Genomic DNA, 21,502 nt, shown 5'->3' with positions numbered 1-21,502 from the left:
ATGAGGGTACAGAAGGTACCCTCAGCAAGTTTGCTGATGACACCAAGCTGGGAGGAGTGGCTGACACACCAGAAGGCTGTGCTGCCATTCAGAGAGACTTAGACAGGCTGAAGACTTGGGTGGGGAAAAACCTGATGAAGTTCAACAAGGGCAAGTGTAGAGTTTTGCATTTGGGGAGGAAAAATGTCATGCACCAGTACAGGTTGGGGGCTGACCTGCTGGAGAGCAGTGTGGGTGAAAGGGACCTGGGGGTCCTGGTAGACAGGAGGATGACCATGAGCCAGCAATGTGCCCTTGTGGCCAAGAAGGCCAATGGCATCCTGGGGTGTGTTAGAAAGGGTGTGGTTAGTTGGTCAAGAGAGGTTCTCCTCCCCCTCTATTCTGCATTGGTGAGGCCGCATCTGGAGTATTGTGTCCAGTTCTGGGCCCCTCGGTTCAAGAAGGACAGGGAACTGCTTGAAAGAGTCCAGCGCAGAGCCACAAAGATGATTAAGGGAGTGGAACATCTCCCTTATGAGGAAAGGCTGAGGGAGCTAGGTCTCTTTAGTTTGGAGAAAAGGAGACTGAGGGGTGACCTCATCAATGTTTACAAATACGTAAAGGGTGAGTGTCAAGAAGATGGAGTTAAGCTTTTTTCAGTGATGACCAGTGATAGGACAAGGAGTAATGGATACAAATTGGAGCATAGGAGGTTTAAGGTGAATATCAGAAAAAAATTTTTTACTGTGAGAGTGACAGAGCACTGGAACAGGCTGCCCAGAGAGGTTGTGGAGTCTCCTTCTCTGGAGACATTCAAAACCTGCCTGGACACCTTCCTGTGTGATGTACTCTAGGTGACCCTGCTCTGGCGGGGGGGTTGGACTAGATGATCTTTCAAGGTCCCTTCCAACCCCTATGATTCTATGATTCATGTTATCATACAAACCTTCACACCAGGAAACAAGCCAGCATGGTAGCTTGATCTAAAAAAATCAGGAGGAAATCTAAAATAAAGCTGTATAAAGATGACAGCCAGTAAGCTTTTACACGAAGCTGGGAACCTTTTTATTGCCGCAGCAGTTTTCCACGCTACTCCATTGCTGAGTCATATTCCATATTACATAATAATCCACTCAAATGTAATTTTAAGTAAGGTCTATTATATAAAGTAACTCAACAGCTTTGACAAGTGTCTGTGACAGGTTCATGCCCTTCCTCAACCATATAAACCATTTATGTTTCCAGCACATGTTGAGTAGACTGACAAAATATTTAAAACTTACTATTTCTGATATTTCAATATCACTTTCCCCTCAAAAAACAATCTTCTACCCTACCTTTTAGGTTTTAGCAGGAACAAGGTAGATAAAAACCAGAGGTATTTTAAAGAGACTACACATCAATGGGACACCATAAACAGAACATACACAGAAGAATTTTTTAAAGCGTCACTGAAAATAAGCTACACCCTCTAGTGGCACGAAGAACTGTGGCTTGGTGGTGGTATCCAACAGAATTAGACAGATAGTTGCACCCCTTCACATTCCCAGTATTCAGGCCCCTCCCACTGCATTTGAACCATCAATGAGGCAAGGCGGCCTAGGAAGTAGGTTTGGGGTTGAAACCCTTAGCTTTTGCACTTAAGTGACATACAGGTAGTGATAAACACATGGTACCCCTCCAAATACAACAAAAATCCACTACAATATCCCCATTAAAAAGTTCTGTCCCTTTTGCATCCTCAAGCATTCTAACATACCCAGACTATTTCTAAACCCCAACTGTAAATTTACCTACTCTTTCCCAAGCATCATACAGGCCCAAACAATTTTACTGTGCCTCCAAGATTCACCCCTTTAATCAATCCTCACCTACATTTATACACACACACACTCCCTTATATTATCTTGGCTAAGCAAAACCAAAACTCACCAAAAACCCTAGATGATACAGGTAATTAAAAAATTCATCAGTTACTCAACTAGCTGTTCTCAAGCTTAAGATTCCCTCTGTCCCTTGTTCAGTTTCACTCTGAAGAAGTATTCATATAGAAAGTCTGCAGCTAAGAATGAAATTCTTAAGTAAATTCCTCTCAGCAGTCTTGCAGCAGAGTAACACAACTGCCTATCTTCTAACTTCAACACAAATAGCTGAGAGAAATAAAGGTTACAATTATCTTCTTCCTCTTTCTCAGTTCATAGTCTTCAGCTTTGTGAAGAGATACATTAGGAAAGCAGAGGTGGCTGTAGGGCACAAAACAGCTGCCACAATTCCCAGTTTCTTCTTCAGCTAACTTTGAAAAAAGTGTTCTGTCATGGCAAAAACTGCTTAAACAAAACTATTCATAAAATTGTATAACCAGCAGTCAAAGCTGTTTTAAAACAAGTATCCTGAAACATTGCTTACAGTTTAATGGTATCACTAACCACCAAACAATGCTTTTAGGACTCACAATATTTTAGTTGCCTAATTCATACAAGCTAGTCAAGCTACCAAGATTTTTTCTAAAAAAAAATATTAATAAAACACCCCAACACCTCTGCCAACACTACACTACACAGTGAAAATGGCCTCTTTATTGGGCAATGAGTAAACAAACTGTTTCTACTTTAGTACCAAGACAACTCGGATCCTCACCCCATTGCTTGCTGCACTTGGCTTATATTTATTCTCCTCAAAACCTTTTGATGTGGAATCCAGTAAAAAAAAAAAAAACATCTAGGCAACAACACGTGCACACACACACACAAAATCTACGCTTGGTTAAAATGACGTTCAGTTGAAGTCATTCAGCCCAATTCTGAGAAAAAAAAAATAAAATAGAAGCAACTCTTGTTAAAAGATTGGACAAAGGGTCAGCAGAAATACTAACATTCTTCTCAGAGTTTGTATTTATTTATTGCTCTCAGAAAATGAAAAAATGAAACATTAAGGCCTCACCAGCCTTATTATGTCCAAGTTTCCCCAGCAGTCTTGCAGGATAGAAATCTTACTTTCCTCTCCTCCAAACTACAGGAAATATCCCCAGAACACCTCTTCAGACACAAAGGCATGCTTACATTGTAAAACTCCAGTGCAAACTGAAGAAACTATCTTTACCCCATCTTTGTTATTCTCACTGCAGAATAATAAACTTGCCAGTGAAAACATGTTGCTTGTGATTCACAACAAGACTGGAGTGCTTGGCTTAATCATCAGTCATGGTGGTTTCAATTAATCTGCTTATTTTACATTAAAGCACGCTAAGGAGCCTGCAAACATTCCACTCCCTGGCTGAGCTGCAGGACAGTGACCTCCACCTTTTGTGCATTCAGGAGTTGACTGGGGCTGGGAGGCAGGGGGGGGTTAGATATTTCCAGCTCAATTATGAACACTATGTATATATGCACTGACTTACAACTTTAGTGCTAACAAATTCCTTTAAGATAAAAATGTATACACTAATGAAAAAAACCAAATTTATAAGGCTATTACAGTCAAAGTGAATCGGAAGCAGGAAAAAAAAAAAAAGGCATCTTTCGTACCTTAGCTCTTAAACTAGAAGTAGATGCCATGCCTGTAAAACAACCCCAGTCTGTCTTAGTGGCTGAACTCTCTCTAGATAACTACAATTCAAGGACAACAGGATCTAGCGAAGTCAGTGTGTAGCTGGCCCAATTACCTTTGGAGATAAGGCATTCATTACTGAACAAAACCTAAATTTTTACAATGAACAGCTACAAAGAAGAGATCTCTAAGAAACTCAGTGACATCTGAGAGTCAGAAATAATTGTGACACTACTAAAAGAAGAATGCCAAAAGAAGTCTTCCTTACTAGGTAAGTCAATAGAAAAGCTGCTAACATTTCAAAGACTGGAAGAATAAAAGCATTTTAACCAAGGTGATTTTGGCACTGAACAGAAATACAGGAGAGTCTAACTTGGTATTTGGCTTTAAAACATTAGGAAAGGCTTCAGGAGAACACCTTAGTTACGAGGGCACTGAACTTAAGAATAAGTTGATTACCAAATCAGGAAGCATTACCCTAGTGCTAAGTTGCCTTGCACCATTGCCTAGAATTTCTTTTAAATATAAACGCATAGCTAAGTATCTAACAACTCATCTGTAAGTTAAATCAGAGAAAGACTTGAAGGACTAGAAGTGTGGTGAGGTTCAACACTGCTTTCTATGTTCTGTACCATACAGTTAACATGGTTCAAGAAGAAGAGCACAGAGCACATCAGAAAAGTTTCAAAGGTCTCTCCCTAAAACAAGTGTTTTACCCTGGTCAGACATCCAGCAACATTCAAGATTTCAAGGTCAATGGCAAAATCACATTCAAAATCTTTCATTATAACCAAGAGCATATAAATCATGTTGTAGCGGACCTGGAGCAACTGTAGTGGTAACAACAACAAAAATCTAAGAAGCATATCTGTGGCAACTGATTGATGTAAAACTTCAGCTTTACTAAACTGTCTTTATTAAAAGAGCTCAACCCTTCATTTAAGAAATGACTATGCTGTGAAAAAATATCAGTAACTAATATGCAACTAAGTAATATGCAACGTACGTTAAATAAAAAACTCAAACAGGATTTTAGTGTGTTTAAACTAGTTCAAATTAAATATTTCATATCAAAAGGTTCAGTTTAATCAGTATCTATTGTGCAAATAAAGCTTGTGTACATAGTACAGCTTGTACTGTCCAAAATAGATCTGTATGTCATTTAACCTGTGTTTAACCCCTCAACATGCTAGTACTGTTATTATTTCTAGCTTATATCTTTTAAAAATGGTCTAACATATTTAATGGGTTAATCGTAATTATGTTGTCCACAAGTGCTCTGTCATTAGAGAGACTGCTCTACATAAAACAAATCTACCGATCAAAGGCAACTGCTGTATCCTGTCTTTCGCCTGGAGCTCAAGCAGTTTTAAAGTCACAGGCAAGTTCAATGCCTTTTTCCATTCTCTGAAAGAACACAGAAATTTTATTTGGCTAGTAAGTCAATCACTAAGGTTTTTAACAAATAATTATTTTTCCCAAGGAATTAAAACTTTGTTACCAGAACACATTTTTACTGTTTGAAATTTATGATCTTACTGAGAAAAATCCAAACTTTTAACAGGTGAAAACCTTACAGTTATATATATTCATTCATATGAAGCAGTTAGCTCACCTTAAACATGAATAAACTGCTTCTAGTCTTTTGGGAGTACTACAAGAAATTATGCAAAATAACACTAGTGTAATAATGAAAACAGACAATTACGTGCAAGAGCCAAAAGTCTGAAATATAAATGAAGTTTTACTTGTATGTTAGCATGCAGATGCACACAAAAGGGACAAAATTCCCCACTATTTTTACCCTGAAATAAAGAAATGTGAAAGTCATCCTAAAAATCTCTATCTTCCTTGGATATACAACTTCTAGATAAATATTCCAGTAGTCATCATGGAGACGACACACAATAAAATTATGCGGGGAGTGACAATTGAAGCATTTTCTACAGTCTTTCATACCGACTACCTATCTTGAAACAAACAAATAAAAGTGCAGTTACATAATACAGATTTGAGAGACAGCAAAGACGACATTCACATTGTAGGTTTTTCAGGCAGCTTATGCAGGACCATGAATGACTGGGGCAAGAAGAAAACTGGTGTTCATGCACTGCATGTAGCTACTCAGCCAGTTGTAAACTAAGTTCTGAAATAAAAAATATTACACTATTGACTTCATGTAACCTCTATGCTTACACATGCAAGTGAGATGGACTGTTCCAGTTGTGCCATCTTTTACTTAGCTAGTACTTTTCTCCCATTTAATATTGTAACCCTTGATTGAGCTAATCAGTCGCTATCAAAAGAATACTGTGTACTGTCAAGACCCCTCCACTTTCAAAACATGTTTACATTTCAAAAGGCAGTAACTTGGAGAACCTCAGTATCTATTTAAACATCTACCGTAACTGGAGAGAAAAGGAAAACAAAGAAACACAGAAAACCACAAAAAACACAAATATTTCAAAACCAGGCACACAAGCTCAGGATCCCCACTGCCACGTAACTGGGTAATACACAGACAATACATACCAGTCTTTATACTTCACCTTTTCCAAAAAGATACATATACACATGCCTATGCACAATACCCAGTGTTCTCTTTCAACTTTTGTATTTCAGTACATAGTGTCTCAAAACTTTTTTTTAGAAGTTATTTAGATGAAGATAATCTAAAATCAGAATAAATTTGAACTTCAGGTTTCTTTGATTTGGGCATGTCTTTAATGAAGGAGCAAAGTAACTGAATATACTGTCACTGCAATGTTTGCCTATACTTCCTATAGCTAAACAAATGAACAATTCAACAAAGGATCACACTTTTTTTTTTTCCCAGGAACAAGAGTTTTTAGGCTACAAAATCAGATTAGCCAAAACAAGTCAAGTTTCAATATAACTGACAGGGGCCTGGCAACTCTTAAATACATTCCTCAACACAGTCCAACTCTTATGAGGAGAGTTATCTGCGAAGGTGACAATGGCCATGATATCACATGAGGAGGCAAAGTAAAATAATGAGTCAACACTGAACCTGAAAAAAATAATCTTCCTTTTCATTTCTGCCAGATTCAAACATTTCAGTTCTACATAAACATAATGCAGGCAGGCAATAGCTGTTAGTTTAACCATTGTCACACATAAAACATCAGCTAGGATGAACACAGAGACATTTAAATTGCATGTGTACCAACTGCAGTTAAGAAAATTTAGTGAAAAAAATTGAATATTTAAATTATTAGTTTTCAGACAAGTTCTATAATTTACAGCAGGTAATACTAAAAAACATAAGCTATTTACTAAAACACAAATGTTTTGCTTCAGATCTTTAGTAATAAGGTATGTATATACATAGAATAGTCAATACATAAAGCATGCATGTGTATCACCATAAAAGAACTTACAGTTCTTTGTGCTTGTCCTCTGCCAAGATTTGGTCATTTGGCTTCAGCCCATACCTTAAAGAAAAAACACAAAGTTTTCAAAAAATTTACTACATCTTTATTAAAGTAAACATCATACAAAACTTTTGCTTTATATCACAGCTTCAAATCGTATCAGATATTTTGGCTTGCTATATATACACAAAACCATTGCATTTCATAATAAACTGCACATTGATCTTGTAATTTGTACCTGAACAAACATGACAGTAATGAAAACAGACAACTTTAACACTGAAATTGGCTATAGCATTTCTCCCTGTGTCAAATAAAACTATTATAATCAGTACACAAAACATTCTATAGGAAAAAAATCTATTTTAACAAGCCTATTTAGGAAAACTTCTGCAATCCATACAAGCATCATCCGATGCAAGCAAGAGCTTGAGATAAAGAACCTTTCCTTGCTGGTTTAACCTAATAGGCAATATAGTGGAATAGGTTGCCTACACAGTCTGATTGAGAGGGAAAAAGGAATCCAGCACAGGGTACTACTAGTCACACTGCAGGCTGCACTGTCATTCACTTTCTGACTCAGAGCAAAAGCTTTTGCCATCTCAAAATATTCCTCAATTATAACTGTTCTGATTTTCAGCAGGGTTTGGTTTTTTGTTTTGCTTTTTTGTTGTTGTTGATTGGTTTTGTAAGACAGTATTACATAATTTAAGCAGCTAAAAGTGTCCATTTGATAATTCTGCAAACAGCTAAGTGCTCAAACTTCAGAAGGTTCCCACTGTGCCTCTGTCTTCCGTTTTGTTCCTTGCCCCAGTCAACTGCAGAACCATGAATTACTCCTCCTGAGGAAAGACTCCAGTCACCAACCAACTGCAATCAAACTCTCTTGCAAATTAACTTTTATTTCAAATAAACAGGTAAAACTTATGTATTTTCTGATGATACCTTCTGAAACTTTCACAGCATCCCTTTAAAATGCAAGCATTAACCCCAGCCACATTCTCAAGCTCACTAGTGCTGCATTCAAACATGCAAGACAGTGACTGACTGACCCATTTTTCTTGTTTACATATGCAGAGACTGCCTCAGGTTATTTGCTGTAGTATCACACTGACTTACATCTATTCATCCACTTTGCTGCGAAATCCTTCATGGAGCCACTTCTAATACAGTGAGGTCCATCCATATTCTCCTTCTAAACACAGTTTTAATTTGACTTTTTTAGCAAGCAGACTATAATGTAACACACTGTTCAATAACACATTCAGGTCACTTGGTTTAACTGCCAAGTCTTCTTCATAGCTGGCCATCCTGTCAGTCTCTAAGCCTCAAATTTTAACTGTTGTAGTCATTTACTTCCAAATCAATGCTTTGTCTAGTGAACAGTACCAGGCTCTTTGTCTTTAAAGAAAAAGGCTTTAGCCGACTACCAGTCTTTTCATAATGCTACTACACCTACCTGATCTATCAATTTGTCATGCCTTAATAAGCATTTTATTGATAGCAAATATTTGCATATCACATAAAAAGCAACGAGCTACCAGGAATTCTAAAAGGACCGTCTGTGTCAAAGGACACTAACTCTTCTTACACAAATTGCAATCTTACTTAAAAGGAAATCAGATCATTTGTTAAAACCATGTGCTTGTCATAGAAATACCCTCGGCTAATACACAATCAATTTTGTAACCTGAGAAAATTTTGCCCATTAAAAGATATATCTGCATAAAGTTATAGCCATTCTTCACTAAAAATAACAGTACATGTTTTTCTCTGCCCAGAAAGCAGACAACTTCAGCTAGAACAGAATACAGTTTTATCTGCTGAAGATATAGAAATATTACATATACTTGAGCTTTTTAAAGCTTTCAGGTTCCTTGTTCCTTCACTTCTTTTTTTTAAAACCATCATTCAACTCCTACAGTTAGCTAGGGGAAAAATTCCAAAGAAAATCCTTCACTACTTACTCAAACTAGTCAGTCAGATTTAACAGAAGCCATGTAACATAATGGGAATGCTTTTTAACAGAAGTGTGAATTTCACTTCGAGTATGTTACTGACATACCACAGAGGGGTGCCAGAGGGACACAGTTGCTAGCCCTGAGGTTTGCAGAATGTTTCCTGTGGTGAACCTTGGCTTACCAAATCTTTTTTGCCACCACCCCCTCCTTTCACTACAAAAGCCGAATTTTTCAAATATATTTTCTTGACCCCAGAGATACTCCTTTGACAAGCTGCTATAAAAGCAAATTTCCCACAAAGGGACATGTTTGCGGAGTTCCAACTTGTAATAGTACTTTATGCATTAAGACAGGATGCATATTATATTTCATACACAGCCGCTGAGGTATTCCATAAATTTCAGTGTGCAACTAGCACAGTGAGCAGCTTAGATATTATTTCCCAACATGTGTTTAGTAGGCAAGATTGAAAAGCACCAGTTGGCTCTTCCTAACTGATGAAGGTTAGATTTGGGAGAATTTCTCTACAAAGCCCTTGAAGAGCCAAGGATACTAAATGCAAAATTGAAGCTAAAGATATGCAGTTGAAAAATGTTAAATAAGTTCGGACATTTAAAACCATTTAAGTTACCAGAACAACATACTGTACACATATTACACATTTAAACACCTGGTATTAAACTAGCAAGTAGAAGACAAGGAAGCATGCTATGGAAACAAGCGAAGGAACTGAAGGGACCACAACTTTAATTTGCTGTATTTTCTGCCCTGTATCTTTTCAACTGTCTATCCTAGCACATAAAATAATTATTATTCTCTTAAATTGTCCAGTGCCGAAGAACAAAAATATGCCAGGTATAGAGCAACATTGCAGGTAAGAGTCAAAACAAACTTCAGTGCATTTAAAACATTAGATGATTAAACATTTTATTATGTCCTTCACAGATATTTAACCTGCTGGAAAAGCAGCCAATGTTCAAAGGCACTCCCTTCAAAATGGCAGCTGCAGACAAACATGAAGATAGAGACAAAGAACATGTCCCAACTGCAGCAATTATCACACTGCACAGCTGCATATTTTCACCAAACTGGTGCAGCTGCTTGCCCAGATATGCACACCCCAGCCTGTGAGCACGGCAGCTGATGGCTTCTTACAGTCTGATAGGCTGATCCTACCTCCAGCAAAGATTCCACTTACAGAAGACAGCAGCTTTCTCCCCAACTCAGTTCCTTATGCAGTTTCTTAAGCCACAAAAGTCTTGGTCTAACCTCTAGATGTAATTGTATTATAGTCATGCCAGCACACCCTATTCTGATCAAAGCTTGAGTGACCTAGCTGCAGATAGGAGCTAAAAGAAATCATTATTATTCTATCATCCATCTTCTAATGGCAGTTTAAGTGAGAAATTTCACACTGCTTTATTCTCTTCAATGTTGAGACAATTTTTTTTTTTTAAACAGCATTTTTTCCAACCTGGTTGCAAAAAGGTGAGTTCAGGCATTTAATTTACAAGGACAAGTGAGCAAGTTAATTGTCCTACATTTCATCAAGAAACAAAGGCCCAGCTGTAATTCACACTCCGGAGAAGCATCACTCTGGCCTTTGACTACAATGGGGCCCAGAGATACAGAATATCTAAATTAGCTGATGTGCCTCCCCTTGGTCCCCAACTCCAGAACTTCAGAATATTCACAAACTGGGGATATAATTCAATAAGAAAATCTTGAAATAATTGAATTGTAATTATCACGGATGTTTTCAAATTCCTAAGACAAAGCTTTCCTGAAACTTTATCTTCTCATTTGTTTACTGTAATCACTAACTATATCACAACTCAGATCTGAACTTATTTTCTTCCTTCCTGATTATGTTTTCAGAACCAAATTTCATGTACATGCAGATATGCTCGTAACACCAAACTTAGCCTCCTAAAACATGAACTACAAATTCACAACTACATTAATTTTAAATATTTTCCTTTTCCACAAGCCTGAAAAGAAAGTAGCACAGACCCAGAGTAAAAGATTATTGCAGGCATTCTAAGGACAGACGCTATACAGAAACAGAATGGTGTTAAGGAAATTTGGCTATATGTATAGCTAAATACACTCTAAAAATAAAGCCAAGGTCACTTGGAAGTTTTACTGCTCATAAAAGCAGAGGTACAACTCTGACCAACACATTCTACTTAGTTATGGTGCTATAAAAAAAAAAAAGGCAGCATACTCTTCTCTTGCATATTTATAACCTCAACCGCAGTTTTAGCAGAAATGTAACATTTTTCTTAAATGTCTGATTTTCTTTTTTTAAGCATACAAGAACTTGCATATTCAGCTGTGAATTGTACAATGTGTTTTAAAGATCCTTCTGAAATGGTAATCCTACAACTCAACACTTTTTTTTTTTAATTTCCCAAATCCTAAACTAAGATGACAAAGTATGAAAATTAATGTGCTTGGACTGTAGTCATCATGTTTACAATAATGCTCTTAATGGAACAAACAGCCATGAGGCATGGTTCCTGTAAACAGCATCCAATTTGACAGAGCCTTAACCAAATTAAAAAGAAAACACAGCCTACGCTAATTAAGTACTGCTGAAAAACTCCAAATGAATATCAAGTTCAGATCTGCTCTATGAAAAGGAGTTTCCTGAAAAGCTGGTAAAACTGACCTGTCCTAAGGCTCAAAATCAAAACTGGTGATGAGCAAACAGGTTTCAAATAGCAACAGGCCTTCATAGCTTCAAAAGTAATTTACCTTTCAGAATTTTTAATTGGAATCCACCAAAGCAAAAACTTAAATAGAATCAATAGCTAAAAATTGAACAGATACCAAACTAAAAATCAGCACAGACTTCTATACTTCTGCTTTGGCCCAAAGAGCCAAGAAAAAAATGTCCATTGTGCAGACTTGACAGAAAAAAGAGGTATGCAAAACTGTATACATATCAGTTATATTTTCATAAATAATTTCAAGACAACTTGTGAGGAACAAGATGTTAGAGATTAAAAAAAATTGTTGCATTAACCACCAATGTGAATAGTCAGCATAAAAAAAAAATAAATAAAGATGAAAACTATTTCAGTAATGTAAAGTTGCAATCATAAAGCACCCCAGGAAGCCCCAAACAGGTATCTAAACATCTATCTGTGCAACTCAGCTCTGCCTGGCTTGCCATACAAACCAATATAAACTTTTTGCCACAGTACAGGGCCCTGCTACCCCTTAAATGCATTTGGGCTTAGCTATTCTGTAAATTTACTGTACTTCACCTGCTTCGCTGCAGTTACTTTTATAAGTATTTCCCAGATTGATTAAAACTTGTATGAATGTATGAAAGGGTAGATTTCCAACACATTATTTGAACTTTGCAGAAAAGTCATTAAAAAAAAGGAAGAGTGCAATTTCTCTGTCAGACCGAAAGTACATTGGTTGTATTAACTGGACATAACAAGCAGAACATATGCTATACTAGAATATGCTTCATCAAGAAAAGACCTTTTTAAGACAGAGCTTGCAGAAGCATTTCTTTATAAATTTTCAACAAGCACATTAAGAAACCCTAAAGACTTCAGTATAGTATTCTTGTATTTCATATTAATCTAAAGAAGTTTCCAGAAGAATGATTCAGCCATTATGTTGCTTCAGCTTTCAAGTGATGTTAAAGCTACTTTCACTGTTCTAAAAAAAGAAATACAGCCCTTTTTCTGTTGTTTTTTCTAAATTATTAATCTTGTAAAAACTAGGACAACCAGCCTGTGTGACACTGATGTTCATATGTCCCTTTTCAGACTGTACTGACTGCTTGCTACCACATGCAGTTAACACATCCTCCAAGATTTTTCAGGTCAGAAATACAGCCATGTATGAACCTGGTATGACAGTGCATCTTCATGAGCATTGACAGACCAATGGACACAGAAAGCCCAACAGAAGCACCCAAAACATTTCTAACGCATCAGATTTATGGGGCATGGGTATGGAAGGTCAGCCTGCATCACAACTGTCATCTGCAATTTATCTGACAGAATAAGCAATGCTTCAATAACTGTTAACTCCATTTATTCTGACTTGAACTATAAAAAGATAAAAATGCAATAAGTGAACTGCATTTCTTACAGTAGTAAAATGTAACTTAATGCAAGGCCGTATTTCTGCATTTTTGACAAGGCTAAAGTTGCTTTGAAATTTCAGTAACGTCTAATATTGCCTTACTCTTTTGATTACCTTAGTAAATATTTTCATGTACACAAATACAGAGTCTAAGTACCATGACTTGTGTTTGTTTGGATCATTACTTCAAGCTTGCTACGTCAGATTCTAGGGGCTGTGCATTTTCTAAAACAAGACAAAAACAAAAAAACCACAACCCAGACCACACTTCATGTATAAACTTAGCAGACAATTTAACCACTGAACAGATACAACTAGCTAAACCAAAAGTAATGTTTAATGTAACTGGCATATATATGTATATATATACACACCCCCTAGTCTAAGTATTTTTTAAGATTTTTTTCTCCCATTGAGAAAAAACTCCAAAACCAAACAGTAAAGGGCTTTGATTCATATCCTGAAAGTCTCAGTCTCTTGCCTGACTTGCACTGGTTTTATTCTGCCAGTTTAATACATTTACTTTTTTTTTTTTGTCAATTCCTCTGTTGCCTTGCTGTAGTCTCCCAGCTTCACCATCACAAAGATATCACACTCCCCATGCCCTTGAAACAGGGCAACTGGTCCCATTTAACTGTTCACATTCTTCCTCAGCCACAAATTGACAGCAAAACAAGAAACACTTCTATATTAATTTCTGGTTTTAGTGACAGCTGTTTATCATTCACTGATACTCTAGGATGACCCTACACAGGTTAGACAATCTTAGAAAAATTTTGTACTGAGTAGCTACTGCTTTGCTGCCAAATATGAAATGCAAGTCCAGAATCTCTTCCTGGAAAAATAGAAATATTAAAGAGGGCTTGTATGGTAACAATACAATCCAAAAGAAGACCTGCTTCCAGAACAATCTAAGTTATGCAACAGTCCACTTATACCAATAAAAGAAGAAACTGCCTAACAGACTTTTCAGACATTAATTTAGGAAAGCATTTGGGCTGTGATACAATGCACATTTCACATTGACTTTAATATGGATCAGCCCTAGACCCAACACTATGTGACACATTTCTGAGTGATCCACACTTAAGTACAGTAGCTACTGACAAAATCCATAGATGACTGCAGGCTGGCAAGGGTATGTAATAACAACAGAACACTCTAGCAGACAGTAAGATTAAGACATTCAAACACAGTAACTTCAAAATACAGATAGACACATAGTCAAGTAGGTAAATAAAAAGAATAAAAATATGGGCAGGGCATCACATGGAGCAGTAACTCGGAGAGGGAGGAAACCAGGTGTCATAATCTGCAACTAACTCAACCTGAGTTTCCAACTTAAGTAAAAAATTGAAGACACTAACATACTGGTTCAACATAAGAAACAGAAAAGCACAACTAAAAAAAACCCTGAAAAGTTAGCAAAATTCAACAGAGTGAGTATTCAGCCTCACTAATTATTTCATCCCCTTCCACTTTTAAACAAAAACATGTAACTAAAACATTTACCTTGGAAAGAACCGTAGGTAGGCGTAAACCATATACTACTGGTAATGGGAAGGAGACATGAAAAAACAGCAACAGAAAGTTAAGATACTTCTAAATGAAATGTTGAAAATAAATCACTACATAGTTACCAATGACAAAGAATCAAGTGCAGCTAGGGAAAAAGCACATAGCATTGTCCTGGCAGAGAATTATGCTGCTTAATGACACAAAAGCGTCTGCTTAAGGAAAAGTGTAAGTACAACCTAAACCATAGATCTTGGCAATATCATTTATTAAACTGGAATAGAAGTGTCAGGGCTGAGAGAATGAAGGACCATATTCAAGAACCCACGGAGGAATTTCTGGTGTTTTCATTTTTAGACAGTTAAAAGTTCCTGTGTGCTAGTATGACTGCACTCTTACTTGGCTGCAACACATCCTATACAAAATGCTGTTTTCCAGAAAAAATCCTTGACATTTCTGGGTGAAAGGAATCCCGAAATATTAACAGACTTTTTTACCACAATACTTATTATAAAAATGAAAGATTAATTAGAATTTCAGCACAGAATTAACTTCAAATTATACTCCTGAAATCTAAAAGAAAAAAAGAAATACAGTTATTCATGTCATAAATTTTGTTTCCCCAATTTACTGCATGGATATGAACACTACTTTAAATATAAGCATCACTACTGTGTTTTTTGTGTTTGGTTTTCTTGTGTTTTTTGTTTGGGTTTTTTTCCTCCCAATCATTATTTTCCTACATAGTTCTTTCTAAATTATTCAGTGTAGTAAGATAGACTCCCCACTGATAGTATGGTGGAAAAACAGAACTTTAATCAGCTATTAATATGGTAAGACAGATTTAAAAAGCTTTTGAAATTGAAGTCAAAACAATAATAGGTTTAAATGATTAAAAGAGATTAAGAAAGCCAGCAAAGTTTAAAGCCTGTTAATCACTAGACTGCAGAAAACTACGATCATTTAATAGGGTCAGCCCTATCACTCTGGACTTAAGCATATATTAGTGGCCTTGTCCCAACAGTTTTCTTAACCATAGTGAGCGAAAAATTTAAGACTTCTAAACATATCCAGTACACAGCTAAAGAAAAATGTTTTTTTTTTCATTAAGATTTTTTGTAATATCTGACTGTAAGCACCTTTTAAAAACCTGTAAACACTTTGCACATATTTTGAAAATTAGTACTCAATTATCTGCTCATTACAATGGCAGAAATATACTTGATTGACCTTTAGTAATTTCATCAAGGAATTCAATTAATTCAATCTGTGCAAAACTTATCTCTAACATATTATTTTAATATTATTGCTTTGAGCCTTCAATATTTAAACCATTTACTTAGTCATACCAGCCATTTTGCATTGTTTCTGCTCTGAAATACCTACTAACCACAATCCTAATAAAAACCAGGATGCCATTGGCCTTCTAGGCCACAGGGGCACATTGCTGGCTCATGGTCATACTTCTGTCCACTAGGACTCCCCAGTCCCTCGCCCCTATGCTGCTCTCCAAGAAGTCAGTCCCCAACTGAGTATTATCACTTTCCGATTTATTGTTCAGATAACTTATACCAGTTCTACAACAGATCCTGTCAGCAATAGTACTGAAAATACCCATATATCTCACTGCTGCATAAGTTCTGCTTTGAGAAGGAAATGCTAACAAAATATCATCTGGGGAAGGCAGAGTAGTGTGGCTGCAGACATGAGCCTGAGATTCTCCTGCACAGATTTACAGATTATTTTAATGATTTTGTCCAAATCAAGCCTCTTTATATGCTATATATGAACAGCACTGGCAGCTACTCAACAGCTTCTTCATGCTTGAAAACAAATCCTTCATCATTCCCTCTAACGAGAAGGCAGACTTATAAAACAATGTGCTTCAAATGTCAGGATCAAGCTCTACTTCTACTATAAAATACAGGTTAATACTTTGGACAGACTAACAAAGGCAGTAACATAAATAAAACAACAGTGTTAGATTCCATCAGCATGCAATACATTTCATAAATTAATTACAATTTTGTCCCCATACTCAATCTGTCCTGTCTTTATCTCTAAAAAGAAAAGTACAAAAACAGGATTTCTAAAATGTAATTATTTTAGTATGTCTAGTACAAAAAAAAGGCCAGCCACATTAAAAAAAAAAAAGACACAGCAAAAGACAATTATTCTCCAGTAAAGAGCTCATAAACCACAACGTCAGCCTAGAATGTTACTTTCAAGCAATAAAATCGTCCAAAAGGATTATATTGGATTTGCTGAGGCTGTATTTAACCTTGATTTGTGTTAAATACTCTATTGTCTTAGAAATGCCAAGAATTTACCTTTTCAGCCTCCAGGGGACACAGAGAAAAGACTGGTGTATCATATTTTAACGCAAAATGCACTGCTCCATTTAGAAATCATAAGCAAACTAACAGGGAGCCTTCCATACCAGTTAAAACTTCTTTATTAAAAATACATATATTTTAAGATGTATTCCATTTTCCTGTTACATAACCTTATGAATGTCTTTCTGTTTGTGACAGGCTAAAGTATCAGTTCGATACTATTACTGCAACTTAAGTTAGTCTGTGCCTAAAAGCTAGATCTCTTCATCATCTGTCTTTGCATGTGAGTACTCATTATAGGACAGTTCAGTTTACAGACACTTAAACAGAGAATTGTCAGGGAGTTCACGTGCCTTAATTTGCCTTCTCTAAAAGTGATTTTTAACACTGACTAGAACAAACAGCAAGCTAGAGACAAATGTTGCAGCTACTGTGTAATTCCACACATGCTGAAAGAACTTAACCAAGCCACTGAAGACATTAGCTTTATTGGAAAAAAAGTGGCATATGGAAAATGGCAGAGAATGTTTCTTTACTGCACTGAAATTTATTTCATCCTAAAAAAGGAAGGAGCAATACCAAGATGAAAATTCAGGGAAGAGCTCTTAAGAGAGAAACTCCTTGCTTTGCTGCCACTAGAGGATGAGACATAGGAAAACAGCAATTACTGCTTTAGGGAAGAACTGTGCCACAGTTTGGCTCAGGATCTGCGATTAAACCAGAGACAATAATGCTTTCAATTCCCTCCCCCTCGTACCCAGGTAGGGAAGGAGAGAAAGAGTAAGACAGAGACTCTCTGGATTGAAAACAGCTTTAATTAAACGTTAATGATAAAAGAAAATATGTACAACTATATACAAATGTGTTCAGGAATGCGCAAACCCCTACTGCCTCCCTACACCCCCAGCAACTCCCACAGCACTGTCCTTCGCTGTGAACAGTCTGAAAAGTCCCGGAGCTGCCAGAGGGAGTGGCAGAGCAGACAGGAGCTTAGGGTAGAGTAATAAGGGTCAACAGTGATGGATAGACAGAGTACTCCCTGGACGCTGGCCATGGACAGAAGAGAAGGGAAGAAGAAGGAAGTTGTCTTCCATGATCTCTGACCTTCCTCTGAGCTTACATAGATACATGGAATGGAATATCTCCGGCCAATTTTGCTGTCTGACTAATTCAGCCTCCTACAGGGCGGGTCACAGATCTCCCAGTAGTGCCTGAGCCAGCAGAGTAAACATGCGACCTTGGAGTCCCAGCAATAACATAAATATTCCATTGTTACCAGTCCTAGCTGCTGCTAGCTAAAAGAGAGCTTACTGAAGGAAAAAAAATTTAAAAAAACCAACCAAAACACCAAAAAAACAGTAAGAGGAAAAGTGGCTTAATCCTGGCTCAAACCCGGACAAACTGTTCCTCCCTTTCGCCTCTAGTCATAGCCACTGATTGTATCTTAACCCTCTACCCACAATGGCAGCCACAACATCAAGCCCAGACATCCAGAGATCTGGCAGAGGAAAAAGGGACTGAGGTATTTGGACAGTTCCTGTAATTTACAACCCAAAAGAGCTTCCTGATTTGGCTGCTTGTAAGAGTTTTGTCCCAGGGCTGGCTGTAGAAAAAGGTGTTCAGAGCAATTCTATTTTTGTGAGTCAGCAAAAATTTGAAACTCAAAATATCTTCCTACTTTGTGAAGTTGCCAGGCTTCTTTTCCTAACTTTTTACCCTAATTTTCATCTAAAATTTGTAATATCCTGCTTTTGAAAACAAGTCTGCCACATCTCAGATGTTTTTAGGTAAAGCAGGAATTTGTAGTTGGTGCTTTCAAAACAATAAAATGCAAGCAATTACCAAGCAACTTTAATTTAGTATTTGAATGGGGGAATATCTTGATACAACTCTACAGTTTGCCATAGCTCATATATGCTAGTTAACCATGCCCTAGTACAAAAACTGCTAAAGAAATAAGTCAGGGATTTCATACAAGCTAAATTTTGCAACAGTGGCAACATGAATTTTTGTGGGGTTTTTTTTTTTCCTTAAGAAGATGGTTAATGTGATTTCCAAGTCCAACCTTCTGGAATTACAACCTAGATTTAAAGTATTACAGATATTGACATTGAAATTGTATGTTATCAGGATACACATCTAAAACAATTAACAGTTGCATTCTGCTTAGTACTTAAGTTGTTACTCAGTACTGCTGTACACAACATCAAAAGCACAACTAAAAGCCAAAACAGCTTCAATGAAATGCAAAAATGAAATCACAGCAATCAGATTTGGTGGAAAGTCTTCCATCTCTTTCACACAGCAGCTCTACAAAAAAGTTTCCAAAAGACACATGAGATTCTGAACCACTTTGCCTCTTCTACTGGAAGGCTGAGGAAATATAAATACTAGAAATTAAAATATTTACATTGTAACTGTAGTTCTTGTCTTGCAAAAGAACAGATAAGTTATGCTAGCTTGAAGCCACATAAGAGACACTGGGATTGAAACAACTGCATCACCATGTACCATTTTTGGTTTTCTGTTAACTTTATGTTAGTTAATAGTAGTTGAAACTGTGTCCCACCTTTACTTCGAGGAGTCAGGCACTGAATTTGGTCATAGTTTCACTTCTTATGAAAGAAGATGACTGCACACTTCCTGACCAGAGTGACAGCATAATTTTACAATTAGCTTTATTGCCTGTCTTCCTACCAGCAGGAAGCTCATGTTGCCTACAAAAAATAAGAACCAACCACAACACTAAAAACATACCCTCAACAATATAAGGATTGAAAAAAGTCCACGGTAATATTTGTACTTCTTTAACTTCTTGCTAATGTTCACTTGTTACAGCTTGTTGTATTAGGCAGTTGTATGCTGCCCTTTATGCTTTACCATGTGCGTCTCTGATTAAGCTTCTGTTGAACAATCTCTTCTGCTGTCACCTTACAACAAGGGAAAAAAATGCAAGAAAAAAATAAACTCCTGTAGCAAGCTGGAAAAATAACCACCCAGAATTGTTTGGCCACAGCACCCTAGTCTTCATCTGATAAAATGACAAGACATAAACCTGTAAGTTTAAAGTAGAACTAAAACTGAAGACAATTTGTATGTTAAAATTAATTTGTGCAGCTTGTAAACACAAAGATTTTTTGAGTGCAATTTTTGAGTTTTCCTGAAAGATATAGCACTGTTTGTAGTATTTAACACAAGTCAAAATAAGAATCTAATGGCATAGCAGGCCATACAACACAAACATTTACCAGTGACTAATGAATTCATCATTGAATCTCATTATAATAATGAAAATAAAAACCAACACAAAACACTTTCACTGAAATATTCTATTTCCTATTAAATGTGGGGAATCAAGAATTTGTAAAATGAAAAATCTTTGTCCCCAGCTCTGCACTGAATCTCATCTTATCAGGGAACTGCAGGCTTCATGACATCCTGAAGTCTAAAACATAGACCTTGTCTGCAGTAACTTAGACTATTGATGGTTCCACCCTGACAAAAATAAAATACCACTCAAACAGCTGGTTTACCTTTCTCCAGCCCTTGACTAAAGAAAAACAAGAACACCAGTAATTAAGAGGAAGACAGGCTGCCTCCACCCTCTCCCTGTGGTTACAGAAGAGACCATAGGTCCAACACTCCAGAAAGAAACAGAACAAGATGAGACAACACACAAAGCAGGCCTGCACGAGGTTACGTGTCACAAAGCACAAGCACGGTATCAGAGATCAACAGCAGCAGAAGAACCTCATAGCTTAGGTTACAGTTAACAGGAAGACTGATGTGGTATTTGTACATTGTATAGGGACAGCAAGTTACTAAAAACAAGTGTAAAAAAATTAGTATCTAATTTCAAGGGAAGGACAGAATCCCTCTCATCTTGATACACATAACTTGGGAAGAAAAGCTATTGAGATGGCAAATTGCCCAACTTGAATGCAGCAAAAACAATCAAGTACTAATGAGCATTACAATTTATTTAAATATCTACTTTTTTAATAACTAAAGCTTTTTTAAAAGCTGAAGGTATTCCAACCACTTCAAAAATGCTATCACTAAGAAGTTGTCTTTACAGAAAAAAAAAAAGAGAATGTGACAAATAATTGCTATTTTTTTCCTGGACTTTTCTATTCTTCAACTCACTAGTGATCAAACTTTTTCACTATATTACCATAATAACTAGAAAAAAACTCTGCTGTTGGAAATTTTGGCTTAGGGAGGTAGGATAGGAATAGAAAACAATATTAAACTTGCATCTTATCACCCTACAATCAAAAAGAATGCCTGAAACCATACCCAGAACATGAATGTAATTTTTTATCTGCAGTATCCTCAATAAAAATCAATCCTGTAATTGTGCAATAAGAAAATTCCAAGATGAAAAGTTTTAAGTGCCACCTCCAAAGACTGGTTTGGATTGACTTCAGTTCTCTGCTGAGAGACCCAGCTTCTTCCATCAAAGACATATTCAGCAAGGGTCCTTTCATTTAATATTATTGCCTAGCTAAAAGCAAACACACAATTCATAGAGCTCTTTAGGGCTTCTTGTATGCATTGAGGAGTCAAAGGGAACCCAGTATTTCATCATTTGCCTTGTAATACAACTCCCAAAGATTTGTTAACCAAATTTTTAGTTGGGAGTGAAGGGAAA

The 21,502-nt window shown here is 36.7% G+C and overlaps 1 protein-coding gene across 3 annotated transcripts in view; it reads right to left on the bottom strand.

Annotated features, from left to right (window-relative positions):
* The window catches only part of ADK (adenosine kinase), a 282,611-nt gene that overhangs the window by 241,863 nt on the left and 19,246 nt on the right, over positions 1–21,502 (bottom strand). For all 3 annotated transcript variants that reach the window (XM_051616394.1, XM_051616396.1, XM_051616395.1), the window contains exon 3: positions 6,927–6,980. In XM_051616394.1, coding sequence (XP_051472354.1) covers positions 6,927–6,980 — 54 coding nt within the window. The remainder of the gene's footprint in view (positions 1–6,926; positions 6,981–21,502) is intronic.

This window comes from Apus apus, chromosome 4 (assembly GCF_020740795.1).
Source record: "Apus apus isolate bApuApu2 chromosome 4, bApuApu2.pri.cur, whole genome shotgun sequence".
Taxonomy (NCBI): domain Eukaryota; kingdom Metazoa; phylum Chordata; class Aves; order Apodiformes; family Apodidae; genus Apus; species Apus apus.
This window is presented reverse-complemented; position numbering and strand designations above follow the sequence as displayed.